The sequence below is a fragment of the Podarcis liolepis genome (assembly GCF_965112155.1).
Source record: "Podarcis liolepis genome assembly, chromosome: 2".
Lineage (NCBI taxonomy): Eukaryota > Metazoa > Chordata > Lepidosauria > Squamata > Lacertidae > Podarcis > Podarcis liolepis.
The window spans coordinates 15,027,039-15,048,561 of record NC_139555.1 but is presented as its reverse complement, the minus strand read 5'-3'; the positions used below and the strand labels follow the sequence as shown (position 1 = coordinate 15,048,561).

The window sequence follows — 21,523 nt, the reverse complement described above, 5'->3', positions numbered from 1 at the left end:
ACCGCTGAGTGAAGCTGTCATCGCGGCCTGCCCCCACATACCGGTCCTGGGCGATATAGTGATATATCACCCAGGCCTACTGGCTGGTCATATGTCTCCTGGTGAAGACTCCCAAAGTCTGAAGTCTGTAAACGTGTACAGTGGTGCCCCGCAAGACGAATGCCTCGCAAGACGGAAAACTCACTAGACGAAAGAGTTTTCCATTTTGGAGGTGCTTCACAAAATGAATTTCCTATGGGCTTGCTTCGCAAGACGACAATGTCTTGCGAGTTCCTGCTGGTTTTTTTCCCTTCCCCCCCTTTTTCTAAGCCGCTAAGCCGCTTATCAGCTGATCCGATAAGCTGATAAGCCGCTAAAAGCCGCTAATAGCGCTAATCCGTCAATGGGCTTGCTTCGCAAGACGAAAAAACCGCTAGACGAAGAGAATCACAGAACGGATTCTTTTCGTCTTGCGAGGCACCACTGTAATGGGTATGTGCCAGGGAGTTCCCCTTAAAATGTTACAGGTGCTGATTAGGAAAGATATGTCGCTGTCAGGTGGTGGACTCATTACGCTGGCACACCACACAAAGGGAGTAGGGCTAAGCCAGGGTAAGCCCTAAAGGTGGTGATGGATAACTTTGAGGCAGGTTACCAGTGACAACACAGCGCAAGCCGTGCCCAGCAAACAGGTGGCAACAGGGAGAAGGAGACTTCTAGACCAGGAAATGCCAAATTCAAGCGTCTTAATTATGATTACCTTGCATAATTTATTCTGCTTTTCTGCCTGCTACGAGGGAGGAACAAGGAGTGATGTGGAACACCTAACACAGTTGCCAGCCAAAGCAGAATAAATTATGCGAAGCAATCAATGTATGCAAATTAACAAAACTCAAGGTTTTAAAATTGGACTTTCCTTGGTGTAGAAGTATGGGGGTGCTGCTGTGGTTTTTTAAAATCCCTCACCAGATATTAAAAAACCCACTGTTACATGATATGATCGCAGACATTTAGAACACACAGAGTTCAGATTGTAGCTCTTATGTATATCCAGTGCAAACATGCAAATTGCCTTTATAGCGATCTGCTTTAAAATAATCAGAACATTAAAAGTGCCCTTAAATGGGTTGCCCATCCTCCCAGCATGCCCCAAGGCAAGAATAAGAAAGCCCCGGAGCTATTGCCTGGAGAAGAGGAGGTTAAGGGGTGATATGATAGCCATGTTCAAATATATAAAAGGATGTCACATAGAGGAGGGAGAAAGGTTGTTTTCTGCTGCTCCAGAGAAGCGGACACGGAGCAATGGATCCAAACTACAAGAAAGAAGATTCCACCTAAACATTAGGAAGAACTTCCTGACAGTAGGAGCTGTTCGACAGTGGAATTTGCTGCCAAGGAGTGTGGTGGAGTCTCCTACTTTGGAGGTCTTTAAGCAGAGGCTTGACAACCATATGTCAGGAGTGCTCTGATGGTGTTTCCTGCTTGGCAGGGGGTTGGACTCGATGGCCCTTGTGGTCTCTTCCAACTCTATGATTCTATGATTCTATTGAAAATTGTCTTTAACAATGCTGGGGTTGACTCCTCTCTAGCCAGAAAAGTTTTGAACCTCTTGACCTCTCCTCCCAAAGAGAAGCATTCCTTCCAACTACTGTTATGTGAAGTGAGGGTGCAGTCCAGTCTCAGGCATGGTTATTGAGAAGTAATTTCCACTGACTTCAGCAGGAGATTCTCCCTGGGTCGCTGCCTTACAGACACAAAGCGCTTATTTAGAAAGTGCTACTCCCAGCTTAATGTATACAGGATTGCAGCGCTTAAACATCTCCAACCTATTGCAAAAACCCGGTGTGAACACAGCCACCAATAACCAGTCAGCCTTTCTCAAAACAGGCAACAGAGTCCGATACTCCTTCCCCTCCTCCCAACAATGAACCCTTCAGAGTCCATCCCAGCTGCCCCCTCCAACCCCAAACTGCCCCCCCACCAATGCTTCCTGCTCACCCTGAGCAGGATTTCCTGCCCAGGAAAGGACAAGCCCAGGAAATCCGACCGGCGCCAAGAACAGCCAAGTTCTGGCGCCTCCCAGCCAGCACACAGGGGAATCCAGCTGCAGGGTTTCAAGAGCAGGATGAATGCTGTGGTTGCAGCGATGAGATCTCAGGCTCGGGGAGGGCGGTGGTGGCGGAGGCTGCTGCTCTGCAGATGTGGGAACCGAGAGGCGGCAGGGGCACTGCACGCAAGTGATGCAAGGCAGTGGCAAAACCAGGAATGCAACCCACAATCCTCAGCTCCAAGCCACTACCAGCATTCGACTTCTAGGCCCCATTCCCTTCCCCATCTCCTCCCCGCCCCCTGCTCACAAGCAGCTTGCAGAGATCCCTTCCCTCACACTCAGCCCGGGCAGATTCCTGGTTTTGAAGGAGGCGTGTTTGTCAAGTGTGGCTTTGGGGCCAGATCCAGCATTCCAGGCTGGGGTGAGCTGAGGTAAGAGAGGAACAGCCCCCTGCCCGCCCCTCCTAGCCACTTAGCTTTAAGCACTCTAGCCTATTTCAGTCTTCTCCAGGCAAGGAGAAGTGGGATCGGGCAAGCTATGGCAGAGAACATAAATACACAGGCGTCTCTATGTCAATACATAACTGCAGTACTCTCTGGGTGAATGCGCACACTAGTAGGCCCCCTAATTGCCACCGCCTCCCAAAATCCCTTGCAATAATCTTTACTTGGGGTACAGCTATCTTCACATGGCCACTCATGAGATCAGGGGGAAGCCAAAGAAATGACATTTCTTGCCATTCAGAGTTAGGGTATTAGACAGACTACTGCTGAGCCCCCAAAACAAGACGACAAAGCTGGAACAACTGGAACTGCTGTAGCTGTTATTGGGCTTATTTATGAAAGTGAGGAGGAATTAAAGAACCTTTTAATGAGGGTGAAAGAGGAGAGCGCAAAATATGGTCTGAAGCTCAACGTCAAAAAAACAAAGATCATGGCCACTGGTCCCATCACCTCCTGGCAAATAGAAGGGAAAGAAATGGAGGCAGTGAGAGATTTTACTTTCTTGGGCTCCATGATCACTGCAGATGGTGACAGCAGTCACGAAATTAAAAGACGCCTGCTTCTTGGGAGGAAAGCAGTGACAAACCTAGACAGCATCTTATAAAGCAGAGACATCACCTTGCCAACAAAGGTCCGTATAGTTAAAGCTATGGTTTTCCCAGTAGTGATGCATGGAAGTGAGAGCTGGACCATAAAGAAGGCTGATCGCCGAAGAATTGATGCTTTTGAATTATGGTGCTGGAGGAGACTCTTGAGAGTCCCATGGACTGCAAGAAGATCAAACCTACCCATTCTGAAGGAAATCAGCCCTGAGCGCTCACTGGAAGGACAGATCCTGAAGCTGAGGCTCCAATACATTGACTACCTCATGAGAAGAGAAGACTCCCTGGAAAAGATCCTGATGTTGGGAAAGATTGAGGGCTCAAGGAGAAGGGGACGACAGAGGACGAGATGGTTGGATAGTTTCCTCGAAGCTACCAGCATGAGTTTGACCAAACTGCGGGAGGCAGTGGAAGACAGGAGTGCCCGGCGTGCTCTGGTCCATGGGGTCACGAAGAGTCAGACATGACTAAACAACTAAACAACAACATGTCCTTGGAGCATTGGTAATGGGTAACAAGATTGCCCGAAGGTCACCACTGGCAGGCAGGCGTCCCATCTGGCAGGGCCCCAAAAAAGATTTCAAGGAAGGGGCCGCCCCCCCTCAAAATTCCCTGGCAGCCATGTGCACACTCCAAGAGGTGTGCTTGTGTCACGCCGCAAACCACGGGGCATGTGCACAACACATCAGCGGGGTGTGCTGACGTCTTGAGTGCAACCCCCTCCCCCACGGCGTCTGCACGCAGCCTGCTGACGTCGCACAGCCCCGGCTCCCTCAATCGCGGGGGCAAGGAGGTGCGCTCACTAGGAGGCATGTTATGCCACAAGGGTTGCAGGGTCTCAAATATGGGTTGCTTCCAGCCAACCTGCTTATTGAGCATTCATCCTGATTTGCTTGCATAGAGTTTGCTGGGAGGCTATGTGACACTGCGTCAAGTAATTGCTATAGTGCACTTTCCAGTGCGTTATCCTGGCATTTTCCTTTTCACAGTAAATCTGATTTTGGGGTGTTGGGGGCAAGGGAGTGGCTTTGTTATAAAGGTAAAGGGACCCCTGACTGTTAGGTCCAGTTGTGACCGACTCTGGGGTTGCGGTGCTCATCTCGCTCTGTAGGCCGAGGGAGCCGGCGTTTGTCTGCAGACAGCTTCCGGGTCATGTGGCCAGCATGACTAAGCCGCTTCTGGCGAACCAGAGCAGGGCACAGAAACACTATTTACCTTCCCGCCAGAGCGGTACCTATTTATCTACTTGCACTTGACGTGCTTTTGAACTGCTAGGTGGGCAGGAGCTGGAACCGAACAATGGGAGCTCACCCCGTTGCGGGGATTCAAACCACCAACCTTCTGATCAGCAAGCCCTAGGCCCTGTGGTTTAGACCACAGCGCCACCCGCGTCCTAAATAAATATATAATCATAGTTAAAATAGCTTGTTGTGCATGGAGGTGCTCCCCTTCACGATGGGTTGGTGGGGACTGTAAAACCTGGACTGGAGGTCAGGATACAGATTCCATTCAGCCCGTTTGCCTTCCTCGCATTTAAGGACTGGGCCTCATTGGAAAGGTGCAAACAGCACGGCCGAAAGCCGTTTGTGCTTCTTCTAGCCCCATGACCTCTCCACATGGAGCGCCTTCAATGGGCCAGGAGGCAAAGTGCCAGCCAACTGATCCACTGATGACTTGGCTCCAGTTTAGTTGGTAGGGAGAGGCGAGGCAAAGGTGCAGAGAGTCAAGAGGGAAAATAAACCAGAAGAGAACACACACACAAAAAGGCAACAGGAGATCTGTAGGCAGCAGCAGAATTGCTCTAATTCTTTGTTTGCTCTAATAAGCAAGCATGACCTGGATCTGGCCTGCCCTGACCTACTGCAACTAAGGCTTCCTTACTGATTTAGCGGATTTCCCTATAGCAACCTCCTTTGGCCACCACCAACCCCCAACCCCTAAGTCTCGATCCTTTCTCCTCCTAATCCACACAGAATCATAGAATTGAAGAACTGGAGGATGATCTAGTCCGATCCCCTGTAATGCAGGAAGATGCAGCTGTCTCATACGGGGACTGAACCTGCAATCCTGGCGTTATCAGCACCACGCTCTAACCAGCTGAGCTATGCAGCATGCTGTCAGTTGCAGTGATATTACTGGATCTCTTGTCCTTGTTGCTTCTCCTAAAATCCCTCCTGTTGGCCCATGAAGTCCCACTGGATCTAACTTAGTAGCCCCCACCCCTTGTAAGCATAGGAGGAATCTCTGAAAGCCGTTTACTGCCGATGTCTGTCTTGCAGGGAATACGTTTTGGGCGGCTTAAATGCTAATGCCTCCATTTGAGAACCCTGACCTTAGAAGGGCTGATGAAAGCATCTTCTCTAAGACTGGGGTTTTCACTCGGGGTGGGGAGAGGTTGCCATGGAGACGGTTGGGAGGGCAATAAATTATTGACCCGGATCTTTTCAGCTTCCGTTTACAGCGTGACACCGCCCTCCCGGGTCTCTTCGTCCCAGTAACTTACGGTTGGCACAGCTTGACAAGGTCCTGGTCTGTGGTACCCGGGTGCAGGCCCCGGATGTAGAGATTTGTTTTGCTCAGCTGGTCCCCTCCGCCGCCTCCGCCGCCTGGCCCGCTGCTGCTGCTGCTGCTGTTGTTGTTGCTGCTGCCACTGGGACTTGGGGGTGCCATCTGCTGGGCCACTGAGACATAAGGCTGCAGGGCAAAGGAAGAGAACAAAATGAGGGTCTGGGACTGCAGATGAATTGCGGGGAAAGGTCAAAAAGATTTAGGGCGGCATATAGTAAACTTGCTAATAGGACTAGACTTCCAAGGGCATGGAAGGAGCAACGTGGAACCCAAATCGCCCCCACTCAGCTCTTTCTTTCACTTCCTCCTAAACTTCCTAGGGTATATTAAAAAAGTGAGCTGCAACTGTGAGATACATGTGCAGAATGCCTTGCAGAGAGAGGGAGTTGGTAGAAGACAGAAGGCTCAATTGTCTCCTTTTTGCATAAGCTCTCTGAGGTACAGCCAGTCTTGGACAACATCAGATAAAGAGGCTTTTGGGACAAAGATGACAGGGCTAACCAGCCTTTCCTCTCTTCTTCCACCCCCTACTTTAAAATCAACCAGCCGACATGCATTTGTGAGATCAGGGCGGCCTATGCCAAGTTTGCTTCAGGGAGCTTTGAGTCCTTCTCCCTCATACCACCCTTCCTGGCCAAAAGAGGTCCCTGATCAATTGCCTTCAGTCCCCTGATGGGGAGAAGTAAGGAGGTTTCCTCATCCAGGATGATCAGAAGTTCCACCCTCCCAATGGATCTTAACCCCTGAATGCAACAAAAGCCCCCCAACACTGCCACCATCAGAGAAGAGAGCACAAAAAGGAAGGGGAAGCTGCCTCTCTACCATTGGCCAAGCCACCTTTGATGTCACAATCACGCCAGTCAACAAGCAAATTTAGTTGGAACATTCTCATCTCGGGGGGTTTGTAGACAATCCTTTTCTTTAACTAACAAAAGACTTTCTCAGTACCCTGAACAACAATTTGTTTTTATTACTATTGCTCCAAAAAATCTAATACTTATTTTAGTTAGCACGTCCATTCTTAATGGTGATTGCTATGTACGGCATTATTCCCTGATACCAAAGGTGCTTCCAGGTGGGTTTTTATTGTGAGATGGGTACTCCTCAGGCAAGCAAATTTTTCACAGCAACCACACATCATTGACATCAAAATGCCAGCCTGCATTCCCCCCATTTAATCCAGATTTACCCCTTTGAGGAAAACACTGATAAAGTTTATTTTTTAAATTGCTTACAGTATCTGAATGTCCCATTTACAAAATTCAGCATAAGTCACACATCCCCTCCTGCCCATACCATTTTGATCTTTTCTTAAAAAAAAAAAGCTCTTCTGCTACCCTGTTCCAGCCCCTTTTTTTAAAAAAAGAATGTGTTATGATGCTTTTGGCAGTAAACTGGGGTTCATACAAGTGAATTCAACACTCATTTCCTCTTGCCAGTCAATCCTAGGAATTGTACTTCTATGAAATAGGGTTACGGACAACAGCATTCTCAGAACACCACCAAACAACAATTTGCAGGATCCTTTAGGGAAAGCTAAGATAGTTAAAGTTGCATGGAAATCGAAGAATGTTTGGAATGAAGATATGCCCTTATGCCTTTTGAATAAAATCTTAAAAAAAAATAATTTGGAAAGTCCCTTGAAGACTAAAGTTGCCAACTGGCCAGGGGGAAAAAACTGGCTTGGCCTGTTCCCTGCACCTTTAGCAGAAGCTTGTTCTGCAGAAATAAGCAGCTGCTTCTTTTTACAGGACGGTGATAAACATTAGAACCTGCCAATGTCTGCAGATCAAGCTGCTGTTAATGATACAAAAGCAGGGTCTGGTATATATACCTTGGCAACCTTATCCATATCCTTCCATATTTCATTTCCTTTTTCCACGCGTGAGGAGCAACTAAGTATTATTTCTTCTATCTTTCCGAGCTTGCTTCCTAGAGCAAGCCACAGCGGCTCAACTCTCTTCGCAGAGATCCTTGTGGCGTCTCAGAACATTACCCGTTCCTCAGGCCGCTGTCAAGGTCTTGTGACTGCAGGAGGAGGGGAAGGAGTCTAAAATACTGGGTTGTTGAGCATTCAAAGTCATTTCTCTGCTCCGGGGCATGTGTGGGGCTAGACAAGATGCACATGTGTTTGGCCGCGCATGGAGACGCTCCGTTCCCATCATTCATTTGCTAAGTGCTGCTGAAGTCACCGAGTCTGCCCTGCCCACTGGGACAATTCTGGGTGGGGTATTCATATTGCAAAACTGCTATGCTATCCAGCAGGCCTGCTAAACGCTCGAGAGAGAGGCCTAAGCTGGGATCGGAAAGGAACAGACAGAGGAGCATCAGCAAAGTCAGAGCGGAGGGGGAACCCACATGCAAGGACAGCAGGGGCAATGCAAAAGAACATTGTAGGCTCTTTTTAATTCACTGCTGCACCCTGGCTACTTTGAATTCACTAGCAAGGACCAAAACCAACCTCCATTGCTTGTTATCCATCCACTAAAAGGATAGAAAAATGTACTTTTGTCACTTTTAAACACCCTTATTATTGAAGCACGTTTACAACTAACTTTTCAAGTGATAGTCCTCAAGAAATAAGTCCCACAGCAAAACACTTTAATACTGCGCTGTTTGCCCTACCGTATCAGCGCAGGGTGGATGAGTTAAATAAATGTGATTTTGATCCATGCTGTAATTACCAAGAAAAATGTATCAATTTGAACAACTGATTTAAAACATTTTTTTTTCCTATTGTGCAAGTTATACTACCTGAACAAGGCTATGTATATTACCATAATAATTATACGACTACCATGATAATAAAAATGAATTGGTTTAACACAGAATAAAACCTTTATACAATCTAGGCACATAAACAAACACCTTTGGACTGATTGATTGATTGATTGATTGATTGATTGATTAGAGACAATATGAGCAATGGTGAAAATGAATGGATTTCTGTTTACCTGTCTCTAGGGCGGCCAGATGCAAAAGCTGATAGGATTCCTTCACCTTTAATAGCTGTCATGTATGTTACAACTGCTGAAGCTCCCCTCTTCTGAACAATGCATCTGGCCATCGTACACATGGGTTTGGTTTTTAAAGGCAGACGTTCGGTGCAGTTGTAGCACACATGCATGCACGCCCTCCATGTTGATGTGGCTGGGGCTGGACGGCGCATAGCTGCCTCTCCACTGACCTCCCCTGTGATGGTGATGTCAGTACCACCCAGATGGATGGAAAGCAGTAGCCAGCAGAAGGCTCCAATGTTCCTTTCAGGGTGGGGATCCAAGAAATCTAAAGCCATGGGAATCCCCCTGAGGGGCCTGATCTTCAGGACCGCTACCACCAGCCTGGAGCTGGCATAGACTGTCCTGACCAGCACAAGCCAGTAGGGCAGCAGACAGCGGATTCACTGTTCCGCTCTAGCCCATCCCTCTGTTCTCTGCCCCAGTACGGATTGCTCTGCTTAACACGCTGGCTTGTGTTAAAGTCAGGTTTCTTTTTAAATGAGGTCGTTATCGCAAAGAGATATTCAGGTTGCAGTCCTATGGCCACCGACCGACCTGGGAGAAAGCCCAGCTCAGTTCAGTGGTACATATGTCTGAGTAGACACGAATAACAACAAACAAACAACAACAACAACAACAACAACAACAACAACAACAACAACAACAACAACAACAACAACAAAATAATTATTTATACCCCGCCCTTCTGGCTGAGTTTCCCCAGCAACAACAACAACAACAACAACAAAATAATTATTTATACCCCGCCCTTCTGGCTGAGTTTCCCCAGCCACTCTGGGCATCTCCCAACAGAATATTAAAAACATGATAAAACATCAAACATTCAAAACTTCCCTAAACAGGGCTGCCTTCAGATGTCTTCGAAAAGTCAGATAGTTGTTTATTTCCTTGACATCTGACGGGAGGGCGTTCCACAGGGCGGGCGCCACTACTGAGAAGGCCCTCTGCCTGGTTCCCTGTAACCTCACTTCTCGCAGTGAGGGAATTGGCTAGAGGGCCCTTGGTGCTGGACCTCAGTGTCCAGGCTGAATGACAGGGGTGGAGACGCTCTTTCAGGTATAATGGGCCAAAGCCATTTAGGGCTTTCAAGGTCAGCACCAACTCTTTGAATTGTGCTCGGAAACGTACTGGGAGCCAATGTAGGTCTTTCAGGACCGGTGTTATATGGTATCGGCAGCCTCTCCCAGTGCAATGAATATGATTGCATTGTTAATACAACTGGGTTAAATGCCACCTTTAAACTGGGGTGGGGTGGGGTTTAAACCTCTCAGGTTTAGTTTTTAAAAATCTGATCATTGTAATTTTTAACAGATTTTTATCCACCCTGCTTCAGTGAGGAGCACATTATTGTTCTCTCTCCCTGTTTCGATCCCAGGTACGATCTTCCATTGCCCCTGGCAATAGGTACTGGGTGATGGCATGACAGCAGGGAATCGCACAGCTATTTCTTCCCAGCAGAACAGGAGTTATATACTACTCCTGAACTATTCAAGCAGTCCATGGAAAACAGCATGCAACTGCTGCTGGGTCATGCAACCACCGTACACCAAACTACCACTGGCCAAGCAAAAGCCTTAGAGCAGCAGGACTGCACAGCAGTTCCAGCAGCAATCTGTTATTGTGAATACATCCATAGATATGGGAGTTAAGGAGCACACCAAGTTAAGTAACTAACGTCATCAAAAGCAAGAGAAGATTGGGTCCTTGTGCCTTTAATGGCTTTAGCAGAAGAGAGAATTTCAGCCGGTGCAGCTTTTCTTGCCCCAGAAGCACTCTGAATTGGCAAGCAAAACTTCCCGAAACTCCCTCTTCTGCAATGAAGGTTTGATGCAATGTTCAGGTTCAGCGAGAGCTTGTTCCGAATACCTGTTATCATGTAGACTGGCAAGCAAGAGTGCTGGCAGCAACTTCATTTGTGGGCTTGCTGGAAGCACCTGTGATAGACGTGCAAGTTTTAGCTATTCTTTATTGCACTACCCTAGGTAGTTGCAGGGGGCAATTCAACTGATCTGCCTGCAGGGCCAGTCTTGCGTCAAGGTTTGCGGGCTGCTTAGCCAAAAACAAAAGCAGAGGGCAAGGTCATTTTTCCTGGCCCGGCCAACTTGCTTGCTTACTTATTTATAGCTTTGCGAATTAAGTGAACAGTTTGCTTTGCTGCTGGCCCCCCCCCCTCCCCAGCCAAAAATGGCCAAGTTGGCTTCGCTTTCTGGTGCCTTCACAGGATCTGATTGGTGCTGTGCTCGCTGTCCCAGAAGGCTGTGCCTGGCTCACAGAGATGTGAAAACAGAAGAGAGATGCATACTTCGAATTTATGGTTTGAAATACAACTTTTTTAAAAACAACAACACCTTCACCAATGTGGAATTGAGAGCTGCCTGGAGAAAACAATTGAGGAAGTCAACATTTTAATGTGCCTGCATATGGACAATGGGTACCCTCCCCAAAAAGGAACAGGTAGCAGCAAAAATGGGAGTCACTACTCTTTCAGACTGGGATCTTAGTTTGTGTGGAGGAAAGGGGTTTTGTTTTGAATATTTAGAAGTGTAATCAGGGGTCCCTTTACCTTTACCTTTAAAGGTAAAGGTAAAGGGACCCCTGACCATTAGGTCCAGTCGTGGCCGAATCTGGGGTTGCGGCGCTCATCTCGCTTTATTGGCCGAGGGAGCCGGCCTACAGCTTCCGGGTCATGCGGCCAGCATGTCTAAGCCGCTTCTGGTGAACCAGAGCAGCGCACGGAAACGCCATTTACCTTCCTGCCGGAGCGGTACCTATTTATCTACTTGCACTTTGACGTGCTTTCGAACTGCTAGGTTGGCAGGAGCAGGGACTGAGCAACAGGAGCTCACCCCGTCGCAGGGATTCGAACCACCGACCTTCTGATCGGCAAGTCCTAGGCTCCGTGGTTTAACCCACAGCGCCACCTGCATCCCTACCTTTACCTTTACCTTTAACCTGTCTGCAAGCAGATCAACTGAGCACAGTGCTTCTGCATGAAACTGAGGGCTTCGCCACACCTCCAACTACCTTGCCACTTTCCTCAGGAAAACCTGAAGTTTACTGCTGAATCAGACCAAATGGCAACTGAGTTTTCCTTGAATTGCCATTTGTTCTGATTCAGTGGTAAAGCGTGTTTTTTCCAGGGGAAAGCTGTGGGGCAAATGCAAAACTGCTTGGATCCATGCCGAGAAAGCATGGGGCAAGCGGAAAACCTCTAGGACTCCTGCTTTCTAGGCATGGAACAAGCAGAAGTGTGAACGAGCCCTTAGACTGGGAAGGAAAACTGAGGGGACAATTTAACCAGATTGCTGCAAACTACAGGACATTTTAGACATTATGAATATTCAGTAGAATATAAATATCTAAAATAGATAAATATGGAGGATGTTTGACTTAAGAATCGAAACCAGCCTCAGTTCCAGCTCTGACCTGTAACATTAACTGTGGGCTACACTGCAGAGCTGTTATAAACTACAGTGGTACCTCAGGTTACATACGCTTCAGGTTACATACACTACAGGTTACAGACTCTGCTAACCCAGAAATAGTGCTTCAGGTTAAGAACTTTGTTTCAGGATAAGAACAGAAATCGTGCTCCAGTGGCGTGGCGGCAGCAGGAGGCCCCATTAGCTAAAGTGGTGCTTCAGGTTAAGAACAGTTTCAGGTTAAGAACGGACCTCTGGAACGAATTAAGTACTTAACCCGAGGTACCACTGTACTGTCTCTCAGCACAGCCCCACAACCAGCAATAGTGTAACAATAACAGTGGGCTACGCTGCAAGGTTGTTTGCAAGCTATTCTCTGAGCCCCTCAGCCCAATCCTTAAGCTGCTACCGAGGTATTATAATAATTGTAGGTTTGTTGTAAGCCATTCTCTCCCCCTTAGGCTAATCCACACAGACCTTTTGCCCCAACCTGCAATCTTCAGTGGACTACACTGCAGAGCTGTCACAAATCGCTCTCCTTGCCGTAGTTGCTAATGTGAAATATAGGGAATAACACTGCACATGAACCTCATTTGGCAGGGCTGTTATTGAAACTCTTGGTTTAGTTTTTCAGTATTTATCCCCCCCCCCCAATGAAATAATACCTGGCTTCAAAAGAGAAATGCCCTATGCAATCACAGAGATAGCTCTGGAGCCTACAATTTTGTAAATTCAAAAACGGGCACTCTGGATACTTATTGCCCCTGCTTTGTTGGCAACCCCCATTTCACCTTCTGGCCTTCCAACCAGTCCCTCCATTTCTACTTCTCCTGCTACAACATAGCAGGCAACTTCAGTTTAGTTATGTACTCTTCTCCTAGGCTTAGGAAAATAGTCTAAATAGGTCTGGGATGCAGAAGTAAAGAAATCTGAGACAGCTGCTGGCTCCCACAGGGTCTGTGCTATTGGGCAATTCCCTTCTGCAAATCAAAACGCGGCGTTACATCCCCACTTCCTCTAGTTTTATTGATAGAGAATATGTTGGTTCCTGTCAACCAGCAACTGTTCCAGCACAAGGCCCTTTCCCGTATCCAGCTGATTTCAGCAACCACTGAGCAAATGCAACATAAAGACGTCACTTCGTCGTGGTGGGTGGATATGCGCTTACTCTAGTAAGTCCCAAACTGAGTGCCGGGCATGTAAGTGTGCCACAAAATAATAAACAGAAATAAAATACTTAAAAAGACTCCTGCGAGTGCCCACCCACAGAGGAGGGCTGCCTGCTGCAATCGTGCGCGGTTTATTTCTCAGCCATCAGCTCCTTCTAATCAGCCTCTGATTCAATGGGTAATTCTGCCCTAGCAGGTGTGATAGGAGCGTTCACCAACTCCCCATACAGAGACTCAGAATTAGCCCTCTATAGAAAGAGCTGCCTGTTGCTTCCTTGCGCAAATTAATGCTACAGGCTTGCTTGCCTCCTTTCAATAAGAAAACATGCCCAGAAGAGTCACAGAGCACAGCACAGCGCATAGGGCTGCTCTGGCCAGAGGGGAGGATAACTCCCACAACTTTTCACATTTTAACAGCAATTTGTAAACCACTCCCGAGAAGCAGTGGGCTGACATTTCATTTTCATTTTTCCAGGTAGGTTAGTGAATTAAAATGGAATGATATTCTTCTGTGGACAGCCCTGCAGGCTTGCTGATATGAGGCTGATTTGGCTGAGACCTTACAATTGTCAAGTGCGGCACAACCGGAAGTTTCCTGCGTCTTCAGTTGCTTTTTTATTTTGACATGGTCACACTCACTCCAGTTCCCATTTTCACTTCATGCACAAGGAACATCTGAGAATACAACGTGCTCATTGTATTTTTAACACTTCTATAGTTTATTGTGGAGGGATAATGTGTGATTCATATGGGAGGGCAGAGTATTACTTTTCTGTTTTCTTTTGTATATCTGTCATCTGTGGAATATGTCAAGAATGATTGTTTGCTGTATTTATATTGCGGTGGTGGGTGGCTTTAAACAATAATGTTTCATTCATTCAACTGTGAAGATATGTTGATACAGATCAACATCCAAAAGGGTTCTAAGAAACACCAGGTCCACAGAACTCATTCTCCAGCCGCAGGCCTCTAAACCAAGGCCCAGGGCCAGATTGAGACATACCGAGGCCTCATAGCATTACCAAAAAATTATTCTAACATCAAGGACAACAATGGAAATGAAAAATAAACTTTTCCTTCTGCAAATATACTGATACAAAAAACAAACCAAAAGCAAACCATCTAAATAAAGCATATATTTTGCAACAAGCCTGTTTGCAGACGAAATATTGTCTCAGAACAACAATGTCTGTTTTAGAGTCTATTTGCTTTTTTTAAAGCAGTTGTGTCAAATTTGAAATTTAGTAGTTTTTTAGTATGCATCGAGACTTGAGGCCCCCATATATGGAGGCCATAAACTGTTGTTCACTGCAGACCCTCCTAGTGTCCCTGTTTTTCAGGGGCAGATTAACAGAAGATGTCCCAGTTTCTGATTTGATCCCAGAATGTCCCACTTTTCCTTAAAGGTAAAGGTAAAGGGACCCCTGACCATTAGGTCCAGTCGTGGCCGACTGTGGGGTTGCGGCGCTCATCTTGCTTTATTGGCCGAGGGAGCCGGCATACAGCTTCCGAGTCATGTGGCCAGCATGACTAAGCTGCTTCTGGCGAACCAGAGCAGCGCACAGAAACGCCATTTACCTTCCCGCCGGAGCGGTACCTATTTATCTACTTGCACTTGATGTGCTTTCGAACTGCTAGGTTGGCAGGAGCAGGGACCGAGCAATAGGAGCTCACCCTGTCATGGGGATTCGAACCGCCGACCTTCTGATCGGCAAGTCCTAGGCTCTGTGGTTTAACCCACAGCGCCACCCACGTCCCTCACTTTTCCTTAGGACGTCCCTATTTTCTTCAGAGAAATTTTGGAGGGTATGGAATTTTGCGACTCCCAAGCTAAGGAGATAAGTGACTATACCACCTTTAGAAGACATCTGAAGTCAGCCCTGTATAGGGAAAGATTTAATTTTTTAAAATGTTTTTATATACTGCATGCTGGAAGCCACCCAGAGTTGCTGGGGCAACCCAGTTAGATAGGTGGGGTATAAATAATATTTTGATTATAATAACTATTATTACGGAATAGGACATCATCCCTATTGTCATCAGAGAAATGTTAGAGGGTATGGCATATATTTTGCAACAAGTCTGTTTTCATAAGAAATGTTGTATCAGAACAATCATAACTGTTTTAGGGTCTGCTTTCTTTTATTTTTTAAGCAGTTATGTCGAAATTGAAACTTGGTATTTTTTTAAATACATGTCGAGACTTGAGGTCCCTCGGAAGTGGAAGCTATAAACTGTAGTTCACTGCGGTTGTTTGTAAAGCCAGCCAAGCCCAGGCCCCTGACCTGCAGCTGGCCCAGGGGTCAGCAAACTTTTTCAGCAGGGGGCCGGGCCACTGCCCCTCAGAACTTGTGGGGGGCCAGACTATATTTTTTTGGGGGGGAGAACGAATTCCTATGCCCCACAAATAACCCATTTTAAATAAAAGCACACATTCTACTCATGTAAAAACACCAGGCAGGCCCCACAAATACCCCAGAGATGCATTTTAAAGAAAAGCACACATTCTACTCATGTAAAAACATGCTGATTCCCGGACCGTCCATGAACCAGATTTAGAAGGTGATTGGGCCGGATCCGGCCCCTGGGCCTTAGTTTGCCTACCCATGAGTTAGTCCAACTGGAGGGCCGCTCTGAGGCATGAAGGTCACAAACCCATCTCACCTCTGGGTTGGAAATTTGGGAGGCGGACAGGACTCCTCAGGTGGGCAGCCGTGGTACAGGAAGCCTCCACGTCTAAAATCTCTGCCCTAAGCCATCTGTCATATGCACATCAGTGTCTTGCTCCCAGAGGGAACAGGAGAGCCGGCTTGGGCAACTGCCCAACAGAGCCCGGGCAAACTCACCACCATGCTACCTCTTTAGCCTCCTAGGCTGAGCCTGTCGGCCATTTTCCAAGGCAGGAAAAAATGTGTGGTTGCTAGGAGATGCCATTGTATGCTTCTAACCAGACAGACCCGCTGGGAGGGCAAATGTGAGAAGGGCAGGAGGCCGCGGACCTGGACCCCTAATTTTACGCCAGTGGTTTGCGGCCTTGGGGGGGGGGCTGTGGGCACATTTGCAAACTGGAGAAATGGTCACGGGCACCCCATAACTACTGGCTACAATGCTTTTTTCAAGCTTCGTTTCAACCCTGGGGGGCACCAGGGAAGGCCTCTCTGGGCACGTTTTAGGGTATCCACAATTCTAGGGCAGCTCCTAGTCATGCTTATTTTAGTATTCATTTAGACCTATGGCCTGTCCTATATCCAGGCTCCAGGGTGACTTGGAACAATTGACATTCAAGGAACGTGTCTGCACCTAAAGGACTTGGAATCTAAACATAGCCAGTAAAAAGACTTGCAGGGCAACCAAGGAATTCTATATGTGACAGCAAAATATATATTCTCTCCTATTACATATATTTTATCCTATTATTTAAACTAAATATTTAACACTTGAGTTTTGTTTTTGCAATTTTACAAAAAAACACACCAATAATACACACACACACACACACACACACCGTATTTTCCCATGTATAAGACTAGGGTTTTTTCCTGAAAAATAATGTCAAAAATTAGGGGGCATCTTATGCACGGATATATCTCCCCCCATTTTCTTAAATCTAAGTCCCCATAGACGGAAAAATATGGGGTGGGTGGGTGTATGAGAAGAGAAGGCCCCCTGGAAAAGATCCTGATGCTGGGAAAGATGGAGGGCACTAGAAGAAGGGGACGACAGAGGACGAGATGGTTGGACAGTGATCTCGAAGCTACCAGCATGAGTTTGACCAAACTGTGGGAGGCAGTGGAAGACAGGAGTGCCTGGCGTGCTCTGGTCCATGGGGTCACGAAGAGTTGGACATGACTAAATGACTAAACAACAACATATATATATATATATATATATATATATATATATATATATATATGCTTTCGTAGATTTTCACGGGTACAGGAATGCAGGTTTTGGTGTCTTCGGGTGTCTTCCCGTGTAAGAGTTGGGGTGTCTAGGCGACGTTTCGACGAGGTCTCACTCGTCATCTTCAGGCTGGTGCTTTCGGCTTCTTGTTACTGGGACAGAGCAGGATCTCAGTGTTTGAGTTCCTATAAATACTGTTGAGGGGGTGTGGTGTATAGCCTCAAACGTTCTGGGCAGAGAGGAAGTTCCCAGGTTAGTGTGCCTTTTCTTCTTTTGTTCCTTAATTACTTGAGGGATATCTTGAGTGATTTCTTGAGTGATATTCTGAGTACCACTTAGGTGGGTCATTAGGTGTGGATTAGTTGCTAATCAAGGTCAAGACACGAAAGCTTTAGCAACTAATCCACACCTAATGACCCACCTAAGTGGTACTCAGAATATCACTCAAGAAATCACTCAAGATATCCCTCAAGTAATTAAGGAACAAAAGAAGAAAAGGCACACTAACCTGGGAACTTCCTCTCTGCCCAGAACGTTTGAGGCTATACACCACACCCCCTCAACAGTATTTATAGGAACTCAAACACTGAGATCCTGCTCTGTTCCAGTAACAAGAAGCCGAAAGCACCAGCCTGAAGATGACGAGTGAGACCTCGTCGAAACGTCGCCTAGACACCCCAACTCTTACACGGGAAGACACCCGAAGACACCAAAACCTGCATATATATATATATATATATATACCTATTGAGATACTGGGAAAATTGTACTGACTGAACAAGTGAAGACCCAGGCTAAATGTGAGGTAATCTGAAGAAAGGAAGTTCCATAGTGAACCTGCTCTGTTTGCTCAGGTATACAAATGAAGCCCTACTCAACTTCCACTGCCACCTGACATCAAAATGAGGGTGAGAAGCTGCAGGGTTTTCTCAGTGATGTGCCCTGCTCCCCACAATGGAATTCTCTACCCCGTGGAAACCTGTGAAGCCAGCTCTGTTTTAGAGTGAAGACAGACCTACAATAACTCCCAACAGTTTCCTTCCAGCTTCACAACGGAACTGACAAACAGGTGGACACCTCTGAGTTGCGACATCTTGGGGCTCTCCAGACATCCTTTTTATTGTGCATTTGTTATTATTTATGTTCATAACGGTATTGGGATAGTATTGCTTTCAATACTGTTTGTGTCTGCCAAAGTTTTGGGGCGGTCACACTGCTTCATTTCAAATCAGTGCATACCCCACGTACCTTCTTCCGCTGAAATCCCCTAACTTTTCATACCACAAATGGTCTGGGGTTTTTGTGTGTGTCATGCTAGCATCAGGGATCAGGATAACTCCACCGCTAATGCGCTATTATTGTGTGAAGAACATGTTGCAGAAGACACCGGCAATAAAACACACCAATCTGGAGAAGCCCAAAGTGTGGCTATCAAAAGCTTCTGTGCAACACAGCACAAGAATATATTCAACTTATTAGCAGCATTATAAATAATCAGGAAAAATATACAAGAGAAGCACTGCAAGAGAGGACCTGCAAGGTCAAGCAAGGTGAGGCAAAAACTCTTTGCATGACTTCTGCAAAGTTAAATAAAGTTTTGCAAGAGGTCGACTTGTTAGATTAGTACTAACAAACAGAATGGAACACCAGGAAGAAACTCTCTTATCCAATTTACCGCTAATTAAAACATTGGCAAAGTTTTTTGCTTTTAAGGCACATTTAGGAATGTGATTTGAATGAATGCATGAAATACTTGACATACATTTACAGGCTATGAGGGATGAGCATGATGGGGAGGGATTTTTTAGGTGGCAGGAGAAGCCTTAACCTACCTACCTGCGATTGGGAAAAGCTGGCACATTTATATCACAGTTTTATCCTGTTGATTACCAGCATGTTTGAGGAGCATAATGTTGCTATGCTGAGGCCGTTTGTGGAGTTCCCCAAGGGCCAAGGCTCCTGAAAACAGCTGATTCCAAGTTCAATCCTTTCACAATTCTGTTCTGGTGGAGTATAATGAACTGCTGAAACATATTTTGTGTAAGGACCAAGGTAAGGGAGCCAACAGGGGATGTGGGTGGCACTGTGGGTTAAACCGCCGATCAGAAGTCAGCGGTTTGAATCCCCGCGACGGGGTGAGCTCCCGTTGCTCGGTCCCAGCTCCTGCCCACCTAGCAGTTCAAAAGCACGTCAAAGTGCAAGTACAGTGGTACCTCGGGTTAAGTACTTAATTCGTTCCGGAGGTCCGTTTTTAACCTGAAACTGTTCTTAACCTGAAGCACCACTTTAGCTAATGGGGCCTCCTGCTGCCACCACGCTGCCAGAGCACGATTTCTGTTCTCATCCTGAAGCAAAGTTATTAACCCGAGGTACTATTTCTGGGTTAGCGGAGTCTGTAACCTGAAGCATTTGTAACCAGAAGCGTATGTAACCCGAGGTACCACTGTAGATAAATAGGTACCGCTCCGGCGGGAAGGTAAATGGCATTTCCGTGCGCTGCTCTGGTTTGCCAGAAGCGGCTTAGTCATGCTGGCCACATGACCCGGAAGCTGTACGCCGGCTCCCTAGGCCAATAAAGCGAGATGAGCACCGCAATCCCAGAGTCGGTCACGACTGGACCTTTACCTTTAAGGGGGCCAACAGGCCTAAGGACAGGCTACAGCTGCCATGATTCTCACTAGTCTGTTGGCTTTGTGACATGATTACCAGCCTTTTTCTATAAAGCTCCCTGCCTTGTCCTCCAGTTCTGCTTGCCTATTTGGGCCAGAGGCCTGTCTAGAAGCCTATGAAATGTGCAGGATTGCAGCCACTATGCTTTCCAAACAGTGAGCTCACCTGTTTTCAAAGCTAACGGTGAAAACTGAGCTGCTCCCAGTGGATTGAGCCAACAGTGAGGAAAGTAGTCTAACACGATAGATGGGTGCGCGGGTGTCTGGAGAAATGCATAGAGTGGGATTGACTTACTAATGAAATTTGGAGTTGGGCCATTCCCAAAAGTGATGCTAAAAGCATCTTCGGGCCTCTCTTGAAACACTGTTCTGCATGTGTGAATGGCTTTAATGTGGCTTTAAACACATTAGGGTTTTAAAAAAAACTGGTTGAAGCAGGATTTCCAAATGAATAACAGACCAGGCAAGCATCTCTGCATATCTGTGAATAGTGGAGCTCTTAGTGAATTGCCTTAATGATCTTGACCACAATGCATCATGAGCTCAAGCAAGGGTGCCTCTTCTCCTGGGTAAGCTGTGGAGTGGGAGATTGCAGGACAAAAATTTGGAACCAGCATATAAAACCAATTCTGGCATGACTGCATTGGTTATCAATTAATTTCCAGGTTCAATTCAAAGTGCTGGTTTTGACCTACAAAGTCTCAGGATTCCAGGACCGCATGGACTAAGGGAGGTGCGAAGAGTGGCAACACAAGAACAGGCCTTTTCAGTGGTGGCTCCCTGTTTGTGGAATGCTCTCCCCAGGGACTCATGGCCAACACTGGCTGCTTTTAAGCACCAGGCAAAAATATTTATTTTCAGCCAGGTTTTTGGCCCTTAACCTGGAGAGTTTTAGATACTGTGTCCTCCTTTAGTGGGTGGCATGTGTTAGACAGATTTTTATGTATATGTTTTTCTTTTCTTTTCATTTTATATTTGTTTTATATTTGTTTTCATTTTTCTATTATACTGTAGATTGCTTGGGGTTCACTTTCCATTTCAAAAGCAACCAATAATTACAATAATAAATAAATTTATATGAAAAAGACATACTGGTGCATTAATGCATAATGTTTCCATCATTTGGGCAAACATACAGTGGTGCCCCGCAAGACGAATGCCTCGCAAGACGGAAAACTCGCTAGACGAAAGTTTTCCGTTTTGGAGGTGCTTCGCAAAACGAATTTCCTATGGGCTTGCTTCGCAAGACGACAATGTCTTGCAAGTTCCTGCTGGGGTTTCCCCCCCCCCTTTTTTCCTAAGCCGCTAAGCCGCTTATCAGCTGATCCGATCAGCAGATAAGCCGCTAAAAGCCGCTAGTAGCGCTAATCCGTCAATGGGCTTGCTTCACAAGACGAAAAAACCGCTAGACGAAGAGAATCACAGAACGGATTCTTTTCGTCTTGCGAGGCACCACTGTATATGCCCTATTGGGTTGCCCTGTGCAGGAGATGGTATTCTGCAGAATGTGCTCTTATTTCAATGCAGAAGGGAAGTGAACAAAGGGAAGTGTTTTAGTTGATGTGCTTTGTTTAATGTTTATGCCTATGTTTATACGTAAATCTTTTCATGTCGTAAGCCGCCTTTGATCACGGTTTT

At 46.6% G+C, this 21,523-nt stretch overlaps 1 protein-coding gene and 1 long non-coding RNA gene across 4 annotated transcripts in view; one reads left to right on the top strand and one right to left on the bottom strand.

The window, feature by feature from the left end:
* The window catches only part of RBMS2 (RNA binding motif single stranded interacting protein 2), a 90,690-nt gene that overhangs the window by 24,296 nt on the left and 44,871 nt on the right, over positions 1 to 21,523 (bottom strand). For 2 of the 3 annotated variants that reach the window (XM_083490310.1, XM_083490309.1), the window contains one exon: positions 5,638 to 5,828. In XM_083490310.1, the coding sequence (XP_083346436.1) occupies positions 5,638 to 5,804 (167 nt within the window). In that variant the 5' untranslated portion in view covers positions 5,805 to 5,828. Of the gene's footprint in view, positions 1 to 5,637; positions 5,829 to 6,361; positions 6,616 to 21,523 lie in introns of those variants that run through there. The other variant, XM_083490308.1, reaches the window with a different exon arrangement.
* LOC310700742 lies at positions 11,351 to 14,594 on the top strand. The gene is made up of 2 exons (XR_014522780.1): positions 11,351 to 12,501; positions 12,547 to 14,594. It is a non-coding gene; the product is annotated as an uncharacterized lncRNA (long non-coding RNA).